The following is a 14,703-nucleotide window of genomic DNA, read 5'->3' as shown; positions in this document are numbered from 1 at the left end:
ATTGTTTACGCTCTCTGTTACAGGAAGTTTGACAGAGGTGGTTTGATCTGTCACAGAGAAAGAAGAAAGTTTGGAAACGTTTATATTTCTTTTTGTAGTATTGTAGTAAAAAACACACACAATGTGTTACAGTTCCAGTTATATCCGATTCGTCTGAATTATTTCAGGAATTCAAGAAGATTTGTTTTATGTAATGACTTGAGGGGACGAATACAGAGGAGAAAAGCAAGATCATGCGGTCACATCAGGTCCCGTTCCGCCGCGAGCCCGCAACATTTTAAAGTCCTCCACAAATTTTGTACTTTATATACACGTAAGTGTTCATTTTCAGCAGAATGAGGGTTGTACACAGCAGACATCTAATCTCTGTGATTAGAAATGGATTTAATGGAATAAGGACTAATCATTATTTAAGGTCTGACAGGCTGCTGAGAGGTTCACGCATATTGGTCAGAGGTATGTATGTGTGTATGTATGTTTTTGCTATTATAAGTGATACACACGTCTAGGTTTGCAGATATTCTATTTATCATTATTAATTATTTCTAATGGCCATTTCACTATTATTTGCATATTCTACTCACTAATGGTTTCCCATATTCTTTATTTCAGAGTTGAGCACCTCAGTTAAAACTCTACAATATGACCTGAAAAGATCAGACATCGCCAAGTCTGGCAATCGAAAGTTATTCTTTGATACTCATGCAATGGTTCAGCTGCTTGAGGAAAGCGGTAAGATTTCTTGTACTGTCTTGTCTAAAATGTTTTGGTTAATTCCAATATGATTTTAATTTCAATGATTCATCAAAATGTAATGTGTCTTTTCAGGTTTCATTACCCAGCAGGCAGAGGTAATTGTCAATATGCTGGTAAATATCACAAATTCAAACATGGATGTTATGTACGGTGACATGGCTACCAAAACACAGCAGGTGAGACTTTTATTGTCCTTCCATGCTGTTCTGATTGTTTGAGTTGACCCGTGACCTGTGACTATCACGTATTGATTTATCTAATGTGAGGTGAACCAGAGCTCTCATGAGGTGTAACTGTGTATTCAACTTTTGATAAACAATTTGTGGTGGGACTATCAGTTTCATGGCAAAAGGTGTTTGCCATGGCAAACAATTACTAAAGTTTATTATGCTGCGATGTTGTTAATGTACACATTAAAAAAATGGCTCTGTTGTTGTCTATACAAGTTCCCTCATGTCAGCCCTGGTCAAAGAGGTCAGTTACTCTACTTAACTAGTTTTATTTTACAGGAAATCATGTTACAGAAAGTCATGTCTCATATTGCTGCTGTAAAAAAGGACATGATCATTCTGGAAAAGAGTGAATTCTCAGCATTACTAACAGAGAATGAGGTGAGGTTGTATTGTGTAATTTATTATTATCATCACCCACTCGACTGGCATACTTGAAATCATTTTTCTCTAATCCCAGTGTGATTATGCACTACTGTTCAAAGGTTTAGGGTCAGTAGGATTTTTGTTTTGTTTGTGAAAGAAGTCAGTTATGCTCACCAAGGCGGCATTTATTTGATCAAAAATACATTTTAGCAGCTAAACATTCTGATATGCTGATTTAATGTTCAAGAAACATTTATTATTATTATCAGTGTTGAAAACAAGTCTGCTGCTTAATAATAATAAATTATTACATTATTTTTATTAATAAATTATTACTATTATTATTATTAATAAATAATTCGGTGTATTTGGTGAATACAAAGTTATTAATAGAAAAGATCAGGATTTATTGGAAATAAGTCTTTTGTAACATTATAAGCGTCTTTTGAACTATTTAATGCATCCTTGCTCAATAAATTATTCATTTATTTAAAAAAAAACTTTTGAATGGTAATTTATGTATATAATTATAAATCTGCAGTTTGTCTCTATTATCTTGGTAAATTCAAATAAATGATACAATAAATGATACAAAAAGTGTGCTATTTGTTTATGTCAACTGCCTTGAATTTACTTTTTAACAACTTTGTATATTCACCTAATAAGGAAACATTATCTTAATTCTTTTACAGAAAATCAAGATTGAGCTTTCACAGTTAAGGATACAACTCACTGTAAGTCAGTGAACTCATTTTTAATGAAAAATGGTTTTGCTTTGCCATTCAGACCTTGTCACGGAGGCATACACAGCCCTTAAACATACATCTTTACTTTGTACTATATTCACTGTAGTTTTACATTTTGTTTTGTGCTGCAGGATGTAATAAATAAAAGGCGCGCAGACGCTATTTTGGACTTGAATGTAGAGAAAAGCCGTGTGAAGGAGTTGGTAAGTACAGTGGTAAATAATGGCAAGTAGTGGTAAATAATGACTCACTAGTAAAACCAGTTTGGAAGCTACAGCATCTTTAAAAATTCAGAGATTTGTTAGTTATTTGAGTTGTAGCTAGCAATTAAGATGCTTTAATTGAGATGTGTTTGCTCTTGGTACAGACTGCAGAGTTTGAAAGAAAACTTATTGGGACCAGGAATGAACTGATGGAAATGGTGAGACATACCCGTGTTTAGGACAATAATGTCTTTATGATTTTTTTTTGTGTGTGTGTGTGTGTGAAACATTTTGTAACTGGATTTTATTTTTCTTAGCATTCTGAGCAGGATCGTCACTTGTCACAAACCAACATGAAAATCGACACAGAAGTGGCTGGCCTGAAGACTTTACTGGAGTCACATAAACTGGATACTATCAAATATCTGGCAGGTAAAAATGTCAAAATCTCACATTTGCAATTTGAAAAAAAAGAAAAGTACACCTGCTGGACTATGCAAACTAGGGGTCGACTGATATGTGTTCTTCAGGGCCGATGCCAAAACCAATTATTACAGATCAAGTAGACCGATATTTTGAACCAATATATAGGTCTGGTGTAAAAATGAAAAGTAATGTCAAAATTAAGAATTACAAGGGCTCTGACAAAAGCTTTCTTCAAATGCAATAAAATAAAAAAGTATTTTATTGAAAATGACTGATACCGATAAAAATTATTAATATCCACTGTTAGGATAGGGGTTATAATCGACCCCTAATGCAAACAGTCTTCAAATTCTGTTTTTTTTTTTTTTTTCCTGAAGTCAGAAATGAGGCTAAAAATGATTAATGAGCATAAATATTAAGTGAAGCCCAAAATGAGGCACAAAAAATGAAGTAGAAAAAGCTCAAATAACACTAGTCGTGATCAGTAGTAGACTGGCTACTTTAAGGAAAAACTGTAATGTTCAAATAATGCTAATTATTAAGGCCATGCATCTTCCCTGCTGCTGCAGCAGTTTCATATGACATAGAAGTAGTCTGTTTGCATGATGTCTGACCATGTTATGTCTGTATATTGTATGTTTATATTTTTGGTCACATCATGTCTACACACAACATGTTTTTCCAAACACTGTATGGAATATTTTATTTATTTTACTTGTTTGCTTGTAACTTTAATTGATTTCCACTATTGGTCCCGGTAAAGATATGGCCACTGAATATCCTTGTTCTATTAAATATACAGATTCAGAAATCAAGATAAATGTTCACTATCAAATTAATTAATGAAGTAATTCAAAGTACAAGTTGGTAAGAGACCACTTCAGTATTTATTTGGATTCATGCTTTATTTTTGTAATTCTTCTAGGTTCAGTATTCACGTGTATCACAGTTGCACTCGGATTCTATCGGCTATGGATGTAAACATCCCAAAGAAGAAGATCCCAAAGGAGCAAATGTTCATTCCTGTATTATTATATCAAGTTCTGCTAGAAAAATAAATCATATGTACATACATGACCAGTCAAAAGGACAGTAAGATGTTTAATGTTTTTTAAAGAATTCTCTTCTGCTCACCAAGCCTGCATTTATTTGATCCAAATTACAGCAAAAGCAGTAATGTTGTCAAATATTTTTACTATTTAAAATAACTGTTTTCTATTTGAATAGATTTTAAAATGTAATTTATTCCAGTGATAAATTTTCAGCATCATTACTCCAGTCTTCAGTGTCACATGATCCTTCAGAAATCATTCTGATATGCTGATTTGCTGTTTAAGAAACAGTATTATTATTATTATCAATATTTAAAACAGCTGAGTAAAGATTTCAGATAAATGCTGTTTGTCTGAACTTTCTATTCATCAAAGAAACCTGAAAAAAATCTACTCCACTGTTTTCAACATAATAATAAATGTTTTTTTTTATCAGAATTATTTCTGAAGGATCATGTGACTAGAGTAATGATGCTAAAATTTCAGCTTTGAAACATTTTAAAATATATTCAAATAGAAAGCAGTTATTTTAAATAAGAAAAACTGTTTTTTGCTGTACTTCGGATCAAATAAATACAGGTTTGGTGAGCAGAAGAGACTTCTTTAAAAAATATTAAAAGTCTTACTGTTCAAAAATGTTTTTGACTAGTAGTGTACCTAGATAGTGCCTATATAGTGCAGCATCTTGCATTATTCCATGACCTTCTTTCTTATTAAAACCAATGTCAACAGCTGAATGAAGCCCAAGACAATACAGTACACAGATATACCAAAGAAAGGTGCAAAGTATGTTATAAAATAACAATTCATGCAGCTGAATACATATAAACTTTAAAACACACACTCACAGCTGTCAACTTCGCGTTTGTTTATGTTGTGCGTCATATAAATTCACATTTTTATGTGTGGTGTAATGAGGCCTTTAAATACACTGCATGTTTAAACAATGTCACAAAAAGTAGTGCCGTTATACTGAATGTTGGTACAAATTTTACAAAGCTCTGAGAAACGCTTGTATGATGTCAAAAAAAGTGCCTTGGGTTGTTTTGGTAGTGATTTAAAGATTAAAGCATATGTATTTGTCAAAATGATTTCATTACATGTTGAAAACCTGATGAGAGGTGAGGACTTAAACGCACAAGATGTACAAAAAAGTGTATATATTTTATTGTAATATGATCATGATTCCATGTAAGCCACAGTTATTCTGAAAAAATAAAACATTTATCGTGAATTGTTGAATTTTTTTTGTGCACATTCTTTGAGGTCGAATATGAAAGTCATTCGCAGTTTCTCCAGGACAATAGAGGGCAGAATGATGAACCAAAGTCAGAGAGGCTGAACGAAGAAGAAGAACGTGTAGCGTTCCGAAAGCTCACGTGGAAACGAACATGTAATGTGCATCTGTTATTTGGTATGTTGTGTTTTGTTATGGTTAATTATGATATGTCATGTGGCTGCACGCATATTAATTTATCAGGTTAATTTATCCATCGGTCAAGTAGTTCTAGCTGCTTAAAGAAATTCCTACAGCAACTTGTTAGGCTGTGTAATGTATTAGAGTGAGACCGTTTTCGGCAATTAAAACAAGACTTTCTTCAGGGCAGGAAAATATATCTGTTGTATATTTTTATAACAATGTGATTCACTTACATGAAAGTCAGTCATAATCTTCCAGGCCTTTAATGACAGCTCCGAGTTACTTTTATGGTTAGATAAAAGTTAAACATTAGACTGTGTGCATGAGGAAGGATAGTTGCTTTGATATGTTTGAGAAATGGAATACTGCTTACTATAACTCTGATTGTTTTCAGACCCAGATTACTCCTGAGAGAAGATGACAGATGCTTTCAGTAGCAGCAGTGAGGCGGTTCTCCAGCGCACTGTCAATGTGTCCACTGTCACAACAAGCAGCCATACTGGAAATCTGGCTCAGCTGTATCAGATAGCTGAGACGTGTCATTTTATCACCAGTAATCAATTCAAAAAGGCAAGACAACATCTTTAAACGTCACTTGTCTTGTTTACTCAAACCATGTGTCCAACGAATCTATTTAGGGCATCAAAATGTCTTGTTTTTATCACAGGTAGCTTTACAGTTTCCAGATGAACTCCTACCAGATGCCGTCCGGGTCTCTGCTGAAATCGAGAATGAAACCAAATCCAAGACATTCATTTTAGGAGACACATCCTATGGCAGGTAAGAGCCCTATTTTATTTATGTTACATTTTAGTGGATGTTTTTTATCCAAAGCAATTACCACTGGTTCTTTTTGTGTGCCTACACAACCTGTTTATCTTCTTTTCAGCTGTTGTGTGGATGAAGTAGCGGCTGAACATGTGGGAGCAGATTGTATAGTGCATTATGGGACATCTTGCCTCAGCCCATGCAGAAGACTGCCTCTTCTGTATGTGTTTGGGAAACGACCTATTGATGTCCAGCAGTGTGCTGCAGCCTTTAAAGAGCTTTACCCTGATCCCCAAAGTCATGTCATCGTGCTGTATGATGTCACCTATTCACATGCTATAGGTAATTGTTATTGTTTGTGTTAAATCTGTGCTAATGTTTGAATAATGTTCATTTTACCAAATGTGACCCTGGACCACAAAACCAGTCGTAAGTCACACGGGTATATTTGAAGCAATAGCCAACAATACATTGCATGGGTCACAATTATAGATTTTTCTTTTATGCCAGAAATCATTAGGTTATTAAGTAAAGATAGCATTTCATTAAGAAATTTTGTAAATGTCATACCATAAATATTTCAAAACTTTTTTGATTAGTAAAATGCATTGCTAAGAACTTCATTAGGACAACTTTAAAGGCAGTTTTCTCAATATTTAGATTTTTTTTCTTTTTGCACCCTCAGATTTCAGATTTTCAAATAGTTGTATCTTGTCCAAATATTATCCTATCCTGGAAAGATTATTTGTTTAGCTTTCAGGTCTCAAATCTCAATTTTAAAAAATGAGTATTCTATGACTGGTTTTGTGGCCCAGGGTCAGAAATGTTGTGTGCTGGAAGTTAACTTATCTCATCTCTCCTTAGGTGATCTCAGGCCGCTTTTGTGTGATACCTACCCCAATGTTGTGGTCTCTCATCTGAAAACAGATCATTCCTGCAGTGCTGAGCTAATACAGAACAGCAGTGTGGAGAGTGATCACACAGATTCGCAGGATGATAATATCATTTTTAAATTTGGCAGACAGTTTAGTGTAAAAGCGGGGCAGAGTGTTGATAACTACAGTATGTTTTACATTGGCCAGGAGGGCCTGACTCTTACAAACTTCATGATGACCTGGAACCACTGTTCCTTCAGCTCATTCAATCCAGAAACTCACACAGGACGAGTGGAATCGGTTAAAATCAACAAGGCACTGATGAAACGCTATTATGCCATCGAGCGGGCCAAAGATGCAAGTGTGGTGGGCATTTTGGTGGGCACCCTGGGTGTCGCCAACTATCTGACCATCATAGAGCAGCTAAAAGACATTATTCACAAAGCAGGCAAGAAGAGCTATATGTTTGCTATGGGAAAGATCAACGTTCCCAAACTCGCTAACTTCTTGGAAATTGACGTTTACGTGCTAGTTGCTTGTCCAGAGAACTCACTGCTGGATTCAAGTGAATTCTACAGACCCGTGGTGACGCCCTTTGAGATGGATTTGGCTTGCAATAAGCACAGAGAGTGGACTGGAGAATATGTCACAGACTTCAGAGATTTACTGCCTGGTATGTTGTTGTCTTATTTCAACAAATCAGTCCACAGAGCACTAGAAAAGTATTGTGATGTTGATATTGTCTTGTTTAAAGGGATAGTTCACCCAAAAATGAGAATTCTGTCATTAAATACTCACCCTCATGTCGTTTCAAATCTGTAAGACCTTTGTTCATCTTCGAAAAACACAAATTAAGCTATTTTTGATGAAATCTGAGAGCTTTCTGACCCTGTGTAGACAGCAATGCAACTACCACATTCAAGGCCCTGAAAGGTAGTAAAGACATTATTAAAATAGTCCATGTGGCATCAGAGGTTCAACTGTAATTTTATGAAGCTACGAGAATACTTTTTGTCTACAAAGAAAACAAAAATGACTTTATTTAACAGTTTCTTCTCTCCCGTGTAAATTGACGTGTGTTGCGTTGCTGTCTATGGAGGTTCAGAAAGCTCTCGGATATAATCAAAAATATCTTAATTTGTGTTCTGTAGAGGAGTAAAGGTCTTGCGGGTTTGGAATGACGTGAGGGTGCATAATTAATGACAGAATTATCATTCTTGGATAAATTATCCTTTTAATATATTTATACTATATGGGCTTTGAACGACGTCAGTGTTCATACAGTGGTATATTATAGGTGGAAGCAGTCATGTGGGCTTCCCTGAACCAGACCAGTCTGCCACTGAGGAAGAGACCACAGACGTCTCTCTAATCACGGGGGCGCTGCGAACTTGTTCTACCACCTCATCGGAGATCATAAACGGCACATCAGAGTCGTCTTCACTCGTCCTGAGAAATCAGACTCTCACTGTGGCCAATACAAACACAGCAGGTATAAAGTCTGAGACTGTAGTTGCAGTAGTAATTCTTCAATTTAGTAGCTTAAAGTTGACAAGTTTGAGTAATGCAAATGCAGAATATAATCATCATCTTTTTGTCTTGCAGCATCTTTTTTGGCTGGCCGTAGTTGGCAGGGACTGGAGCCCAAACTGGGGCAGACGCCAGTGGTGAAAGCTGTGAAGGGACGGAGAGGCATTGCAATTGCTTATGAGGAGGAGGGTGTGGGAAATAAGGATGCTCTCCAGAACTCATAACAGTCATTTATTGGACTGTCAGAAAATCATCAGAGGACTACTTTAACACTCACAACACATTAATCACAATGTATTCACAATATAAGAGGATATAATGGTAATAATACATCTTTTGGGGACATGTTTTAAAGAGTTAGTTCACCTAAACTTTAAAATAGTCATTAATTACTCACCCTCATGTCGTTCCAAACTGCAAGACCTTGTTCATCTTTAGAACAAAAATTAAGATATTTTTCATGAAATCTGAGAGCTGACCCTGCATAGACAGCCATGTATCTACCACGTTCCAGGGCCAGAACGGTAGTAAGGATATCATTAAAATAGTGGTTCATTTTTAATTTTATGAAACTATGAGAATACTTTTTGTGCGGGAGAGAAAACAAAAATAACTTTAACAATTTGACAAAGGTGAACGAAGGTCTTACAGGTTTGGAACGGCATGTGGGTGAGTAATTAATGAGAATTTTTATTTTTAGATGAACTATCCCTTTAATTCCATTTGTAAGGGCGAGTATTTCTTCTGTTACTGGTCAAAAATCAAGAAAGGTAAATTAATTTTTGTTAAGTATTTAATATAAGTTCTGTTGTACTACCAATGGTAGAAAATCATAGAATACTAACTTGACTGAGAGGAAATGTAAATGTGATTTAATATTGTCTTTGTTTTCAAACAGAATAAAACTCGTCCTTCTGTCTTTATCAAAAATGTGACCTCACAATTATGTACCTTACAATGAAAGTGGTATAGTGAAGCAACAAACTCTGGCATGAATTTAACAATATTAATTACAGAAATAGTCCTCAAAATACTGTAGGTTTCTCCCAAGTGATCAGCCAAGTCCCCCTGTAGTCAATATTATCCCTTAAAACTGATCTTTGATCATTAAAATTAAATATTTAAATTCAAAGCCTTAAAACAGGTGGAATGTAACTCTACTCCCCTTGCCTTGTTTACTATACGCGGATCTATGAATATGCAAAGTAGCTCCGCCCCCGATCCACTAACTGAAACAAGTACAGTGGATACTGTAACATTTGTTAAAGTTACTTACTTGACGATGTTGTGCCCTCAAATGCCGTGAAGGCTTGCTTGAAGCCTAATTTGTGATTCCAGTTCGCGCCCGCGACCACATGCGAGTAAAGTGCAGACAGCAGTGCGGGAGAGGTGCATCTGACTCCGGGCTACTTTTATACTGTAACCGCAGGTTATTTTTTAAGTTAGCAGTTGTGCCCTATTTAGTGCTCTATTTAATATTTAGTTTTGTGCTCATAATCCTATTGGTATATTTTGCATGCTAATGATAGGAATCTATCATTTGACGTGATTGGTTACTGAAGTTTGTGACGTAGCAAAAAGGGCTGTTTCAAACCACATTTTTGGGACAACCTTTGTGAAACTCCAGTTTTAAGGAGAAAATACTCAGCAATGGTGTGGATTAATGGACTGGCACATGGTTTGTCTAAAAGCATATTATAAACACCACATAGACAAATAAACAACATAAAAATCTTCACTACAGGGGGACTTTAACTTATGACAAATATGTGTGAATCAGCACATTATTTCTAACTGTTGGATGAATGATTCATTCAGGTTGCTGATCCCCGTTGAGTGCTTTAACAAACGATGATGGGAATATGCCAACCTTCCCGTTGCATTGACCCTCAAGCCACTCATCATTGACTGAAAAGGAAACAAAAAAACAACATAAAATAGTCTATTATTACTTCATACTGAATTTTATGCCCATATCAGTAAGCATCACAGTTTCCCACCTTTGGAAAGAACTGTGATGATGTCTCCCTGTTTGAAATCCAGATCCTCTGGGGTAGAAGAGTCATAAGAGTACAAAGCCACCACTTTCTCATGAGGATCACTTTTACCCTTTCAGACAGCAGTTTTGGAAGCAGTATTAGTACAGTTTTAATATTACTATTTTCAAGTCTAGTGTACAGTCAGCTGTTACATATAAGCTACATTATCCTGTTAATTAAAATTGTGTGAGCATAGATGAGTCAAATGGTTCTATTTTACCTCGGTCGCCAAACACCACAGCGTAAGGCGGTTCTCCTTCACACTATTCCACACAGCCTCCATTTCAGAGTCCTCAAGATTCACTCTCTCATCAACGCCTTCCTTGGCATAACTGAAAGGTATGTTACAACTTTTCCCCCCCCCCGAAATATTTCAATACAGTCCAGGGAATGTTATAATTGATGTAGTTACCATAAAGTTAACGTTGATGCAGGCAGCTTAAGTTTAGAGCTTATCGTCTGAAGAATGAACCCATACGATTGTCCATGTGCAATTCTGACTGCTATGGTGATCTGAAAGTGCACTTTCACAATGCAGCCTGAGAATTCCCAAGTGTTATTAGTCTGTGCGGAATACAACAGAGCATGAGAAATAATCTTATTAACAATAATCAATCTGTTCATGATGCCACAAACATAATGAGGCTGTATCTAATAAAAGTTGGCCTTTCAATATATTACATAAGGATTGCGTGACCTCTATGTTAGTTGATATCTGTTTACTATTGATAAAATGTGATTATGTCATGAGTATGAAGGAAATACTAAACCTTTGCATTCACAGTCTTGATGCCTTCTGTACCCACTGGTCTACTAGGTGGTGCTCTTCTTGGTGGAGCTGGGATATCATCATTTTCATGTAATGGTTCAATCTGTAAGAGGTCACGTGTGACAGTTCTTAGTAATGTAGACAAAAAGTAATTTAGCTCAAATGTTAGAACATAATAGCGACTTTTGAAGAAAGGAATAAGCTGACATCTATCTATCAACTTTCATGATTAGCTTTATGTAAAAAAAAAAATTAAAATATTATCCTACTGTAAGTGATAGAAATGAAAAAGTCTCATGTTTGCTTATGCTACTTCTGTGTTATCATAATTATGAATGCCTGACTCAAAGGCTCAGCTTTTCTAGGTGCAATTGAAGGCATTAAAAGTGATGAATCTGTATATGATTCTATTGGTGTACTATTGCATAATTGTTAAATGCAACTACTGTACCTGCACTGGTTTTGGTGTCATTGTAACAATATCCAAGGGTTCAAGGAAGTTATAAGGTACGAGACCTCGCTGGAAATAGCAAGAGAACAAGAAATAAGCAGACAATAGAGCATTATTATCTCTACTCTAAACACGCATTTATTACATTAGCATGACATTGGAATGTTCTCTTGACAGTGAACGCTGGGCCTCTTGTAGTTTTTTTTTTCAAATTTTTGGTTCTCTCATTGTACTATCCTTTATGATTAACTTTTTTTTTATCCACCAACAACATACCTTCTCATTGAAAACAACAGATGCCCAGTTGTCAGCTCCTTTCTGAAGAACGAAGACAATGTTTCCTGGCAACACAGCCAGCTCCTCTTTGGTCTCAGGGTAAAACTCATAGAGAACAGTGTGTGGCTCACCTTCAAATACCCTGATGATTATGACATTTACATTTATGTAAAACAAGTGGACAAAACTTCATAAATTACATACACATTCAAACTCTAGAGCAGAGGTCTCAAACTCAATTCCTGGAGGGCCACAGCTCTGCAGAGTTTAGCTCCAGCCAGCTCCAACTCACACCTGCTTGGCAGGTCTTCAGGATTACTAGATAATCCTGAAGACCTTAATTAGCTGGATCAGGTGTGTTTGATTAGGGTTGGAGCTAAACTGTGCAAAGCTGTGGACCTCCAGGAACTGAGTTTGAGACCAGTGCTCTAGAGAGTTAGAAGTTAAGATTAAATAGTGTTCTTAATGTGCATGACCCTAAACTGGCCTTACCTTAGCACTTCTGGGACTTTCGGTGTAGATGGAACATCGTCAACCTAACAATACATAAATTAAAGAAATGCCCTGTGGTCATTTAAATGAGAGTTTTGGGCACAAATATTATCTTCAACCCTCTCTCTGTTATGCTTGTTTTATGCTAATTTTAAGATGTTAACAGCCTCTTTACTTACTTGACTTATTAACAACACTACTTACTTGAGGCTGAAGTGGAGCAAACCCAGAAAACTCATCTGCGGGAACGATAGAAGATACAACCTATGAACAAAAAACAAACCAAAACACTAATATTAATAAGTTTGTCTAACTTACTGACCAATATAGAAAAGGGATCTCTTCTGTAACACTGCACACTGTATTGATGTGATAATGGGGATGGTGGGTACCTTGGCTTTTCCAAGATAGTCCTTTTTCTCTAGCTCTGCCACATAGCGTTTATTGGGTTTGAACAGCAGCCCTGCTCGAATCTCTACCAAAGGAAAGAGCTTCTGCTTCTGAAAAGAGGAAATCCCAATGTTTATCAATTTTAAAACAATGCATTAATACAGTCACCACATACAATTCATGCTGTTTTGCACTATGCTCATCAGTGTTAATTTGTTTATTCATTCATTTTAAAATGTCATATTTGTTAGTCATTAAAATTCTTACAAAGAATGTCACAAGAAGTATAAATATGTAGAAGGATGACTAGTGAATAGTGCCTGACTAGAAGTCATCCGTCTTGTGAATTCTGTCCCTCCTGCAGCTTACACAACTTCCCACACAACCTACCCAGAAGCAGTGATTATGCAACACCAAATCTGACCAATTTTGACTTAGGGAAACTGTAATATGTTACAAAACAATGACACATAAGATGTTTCAATTTTGTTGCCTGAGATACTAACAATAATATGAAATAAACTTCAGAACTGGCTTTATATTACTGCAAAATCTGTGCAAGTTATTCAGTGACTTGTAATGTGGAACAGCAGTTACATACCAGTATGGCTTCCAGAGCATGGTCAATATGGCTAAACTTGGCGTCTGCCCTCAGACTCAGTGCAGTAAGAAGGTTCTCTTGAGCTTTCTCCCATTTTCCCAACTGAGCCTGTACTAGCCCTATGTTGTGCAGCACCTAAATCGCATATGATAAAACGACCATATCAGAGAATGAGCTGATTCAACTTGGTCAAAGTTACCAATAAAGGTAAAAAACAAGATTCTGTGCACATAAAATTTTTAGTGTATGTCATATCTCTGGTCTTACCTCACAAGCATACAGTTTATATCTCAGCCCTAGAGGTTTGTAATCTATTAGTTGATTTCCTCGCAACTGCTTAAACGCCTGCTGGAAATCCAGAAGAGATTCTTCAAACCTGAAGATACAATTATGAACATTTTAATAAAGAAACAATTTCCTCCAAAGAGACACACTGTGGTTTTTTGTAGTTCCGTCTAAGAACACTCGAACTATCAGAGCGGCATAAAATATTTCTTAATGAAGATATGGCCTTACCTTTCCTTTTTGTAGAATGTAACACCTCTCTGGAAAAAGGCCGCAGCCAGATGCTCATCTTTGCCGATACTTCTGTCAAATGCCTTCAGATGTATAACAGAAATAAATTCCCCCATTAGGAGTGAAACCACCTTTACTTCCTTTTTACAGCCACAGTCTTTTTAAAATAGCAAAACCATTGTCAAACCATAGTTCAAAGAGCATAGTAGTCTAAAAAAACGCCTTTAAATGGACTGTTTTCTTCCATAGTATAAAACACTGAATCTGCTATGCAACTGTACCTTTTCAGCTTCATCTAACTCACTGTTGTTCAAAAAAAGACAGCCAATGTTGAAGAAGATCTTGGAGCTTTTCTCCTCGATGTTGAGGAATGTCCTGAGAGCAGAGTCTGGGTCTCTTTGCTCCGCACAAGCCACGGCCTCGTCCCATTGACGGAGAGTGCTTACAAATGACATGCTCTCTCAGAAGACTATTAGCAATGAACAAACCAACGCTGCTCTTCTCTGTTGTGAGCCCAGCAGAGGCAATCTGAAACTTTTCTTAGAGAATAAGCCCAGCCCATGCTCTGACAGAGGGGAAGTGATCAGCTTCATGTCCCTTGCTTCTTTATTTCTTGTTTCCTCACTTGCCAGTTGAGTAAGTTCACTTTTTTGTGTTAGCACAGCAAAATTATTAAAGGGTTAAAAAAAAATTCTAACAGGCACTTATTTTATTAGTTGCTTTTAGGTGTAAAGAACGTCTTTTTACAGAAATCATTCTGATAGGCTGCTTTGCTGTACGGGAAACCTCTATTATTA

The 14,703-nt window shown here is 36.2% G+C and overlaps 3 protein-coding genes across 4 annotated transcripts; 2 read left to right on the top strand and 1 right to left on the bottom strand.

The window, feature by feature from the left end:
• Positions 1-16: 16 nt before the first annotated feature.
• Positions 17-5,026, top strand: mcur1 (mitochondrial calcium uniporter regulator 1). Of its 2 annotated transcripts, XM_051114829.1 has the most exons (10): positions 17-313; positions 416-456; positions 613-732; positions 829-932; positions 1,266-1,367; positions 2,045-2,086; positions 2,230-2,301; positions 2,466-2,519; positions 2,619-2,733; positions 3,653-5,026. In XM_051114829.1, the coding sequence occupies exons 3-10, from the start codon at positions 708-710 to the stop codon at positions 3,706-3,708; spliced, it is 570 nt and encodes a 189-aa protein (XP_050970786.1). In that variant the 5' UTR covers positions 17-313; positions 416-456; positions 613-707; the 3' UTR covers positions 3,709-5,026. The 2 variants fall into 2 exon arrangements, with proteins under 2 accessions (XP_050970786.1, XP_050970785.1); XM_051114828.1 differs by having other exon boundaries at positions 17-456.
• Positions 5,027-5,092: 66 nt separating this feature from the next.
• dph2 (diphthamide biosynthesis 2) lies at positions 5,093-8,606 on the top strand. The gene is made up of 7 exons (XM_051114817.1): positions 5,093-5,193; positions 5,594-5,769; positions 5,867-5,979; positions 6,089-6,309; positions 6,832-7,515; positions 8,140-8,334; positions 8,448-8,606. The coding sequence occupies exons 2-7, from the start codon at positions 5,617-5,619 to the stop codon at positions 8,594-8,596; spliced, it is 1,515 nt and encodes a 504-aa protein (XP_050970774.1). The 5' UTR covers positions 5,093-5,193; positions 5,594-5,616; the 3' UTR covers positions 8,597-8,606.
• Positions 8,607-9,222: 616 nt separating this feature from the next.
• Positions 9,223-14,449, bottom strand: ncf2 (neutrophil cytosolic factor 2). Its single transcript, XM_051114818.1, has 14 exons — positions 14,188-14,449; positions 13,907-13,989; positions 13,658-13,766; positions 13,391-13,525; positions 12,792-12,899; positions 12,604-12,663; positions 12,400-12,443; positions 11,908-12,049; positions 11,632-11,700; positions 11,182-11,283; positions 10,824-10,975; positions 10,632-10,743; positions 10,373-10,481; positions 9,223-10,280 (listed from the first exon to the last, which is right to left on the bottom strand). Exons 1-14 carry the CDS (start codon positions 14,359-14,361, stop codon positions 10,183-10,185), a joined length of 1,497 nt encoding a protein of 498 aa, XP_050970775.1. The 5' UTR covers positions 14,362-14,449; the 3' UTR covers positions 9,223-10,182.
• Positions 14,450-14,703: the final 254 nt, after the last annotated feature.

This window comes from Labeo rohita, chromosome 7 (genome assembly GCF_022985175.1).
Source record: "Labeo rohita strain BAU-BD-2019 chromosome 7, IGBB_LRoh.1.0, whole genome shotgun sequence".
NCBI classification, from domain to species: domain Eukaryota; kingdom Metazoa; phylum Chordata; class Actinopteri; order Cypriniformes; family Cyprinidae; genus Labeo; species Labeo rohita.
Note: the sequence above shows the minus strand (reverse complement) of the source record. Positions and strands in the feature narration are given on the sequence as shown.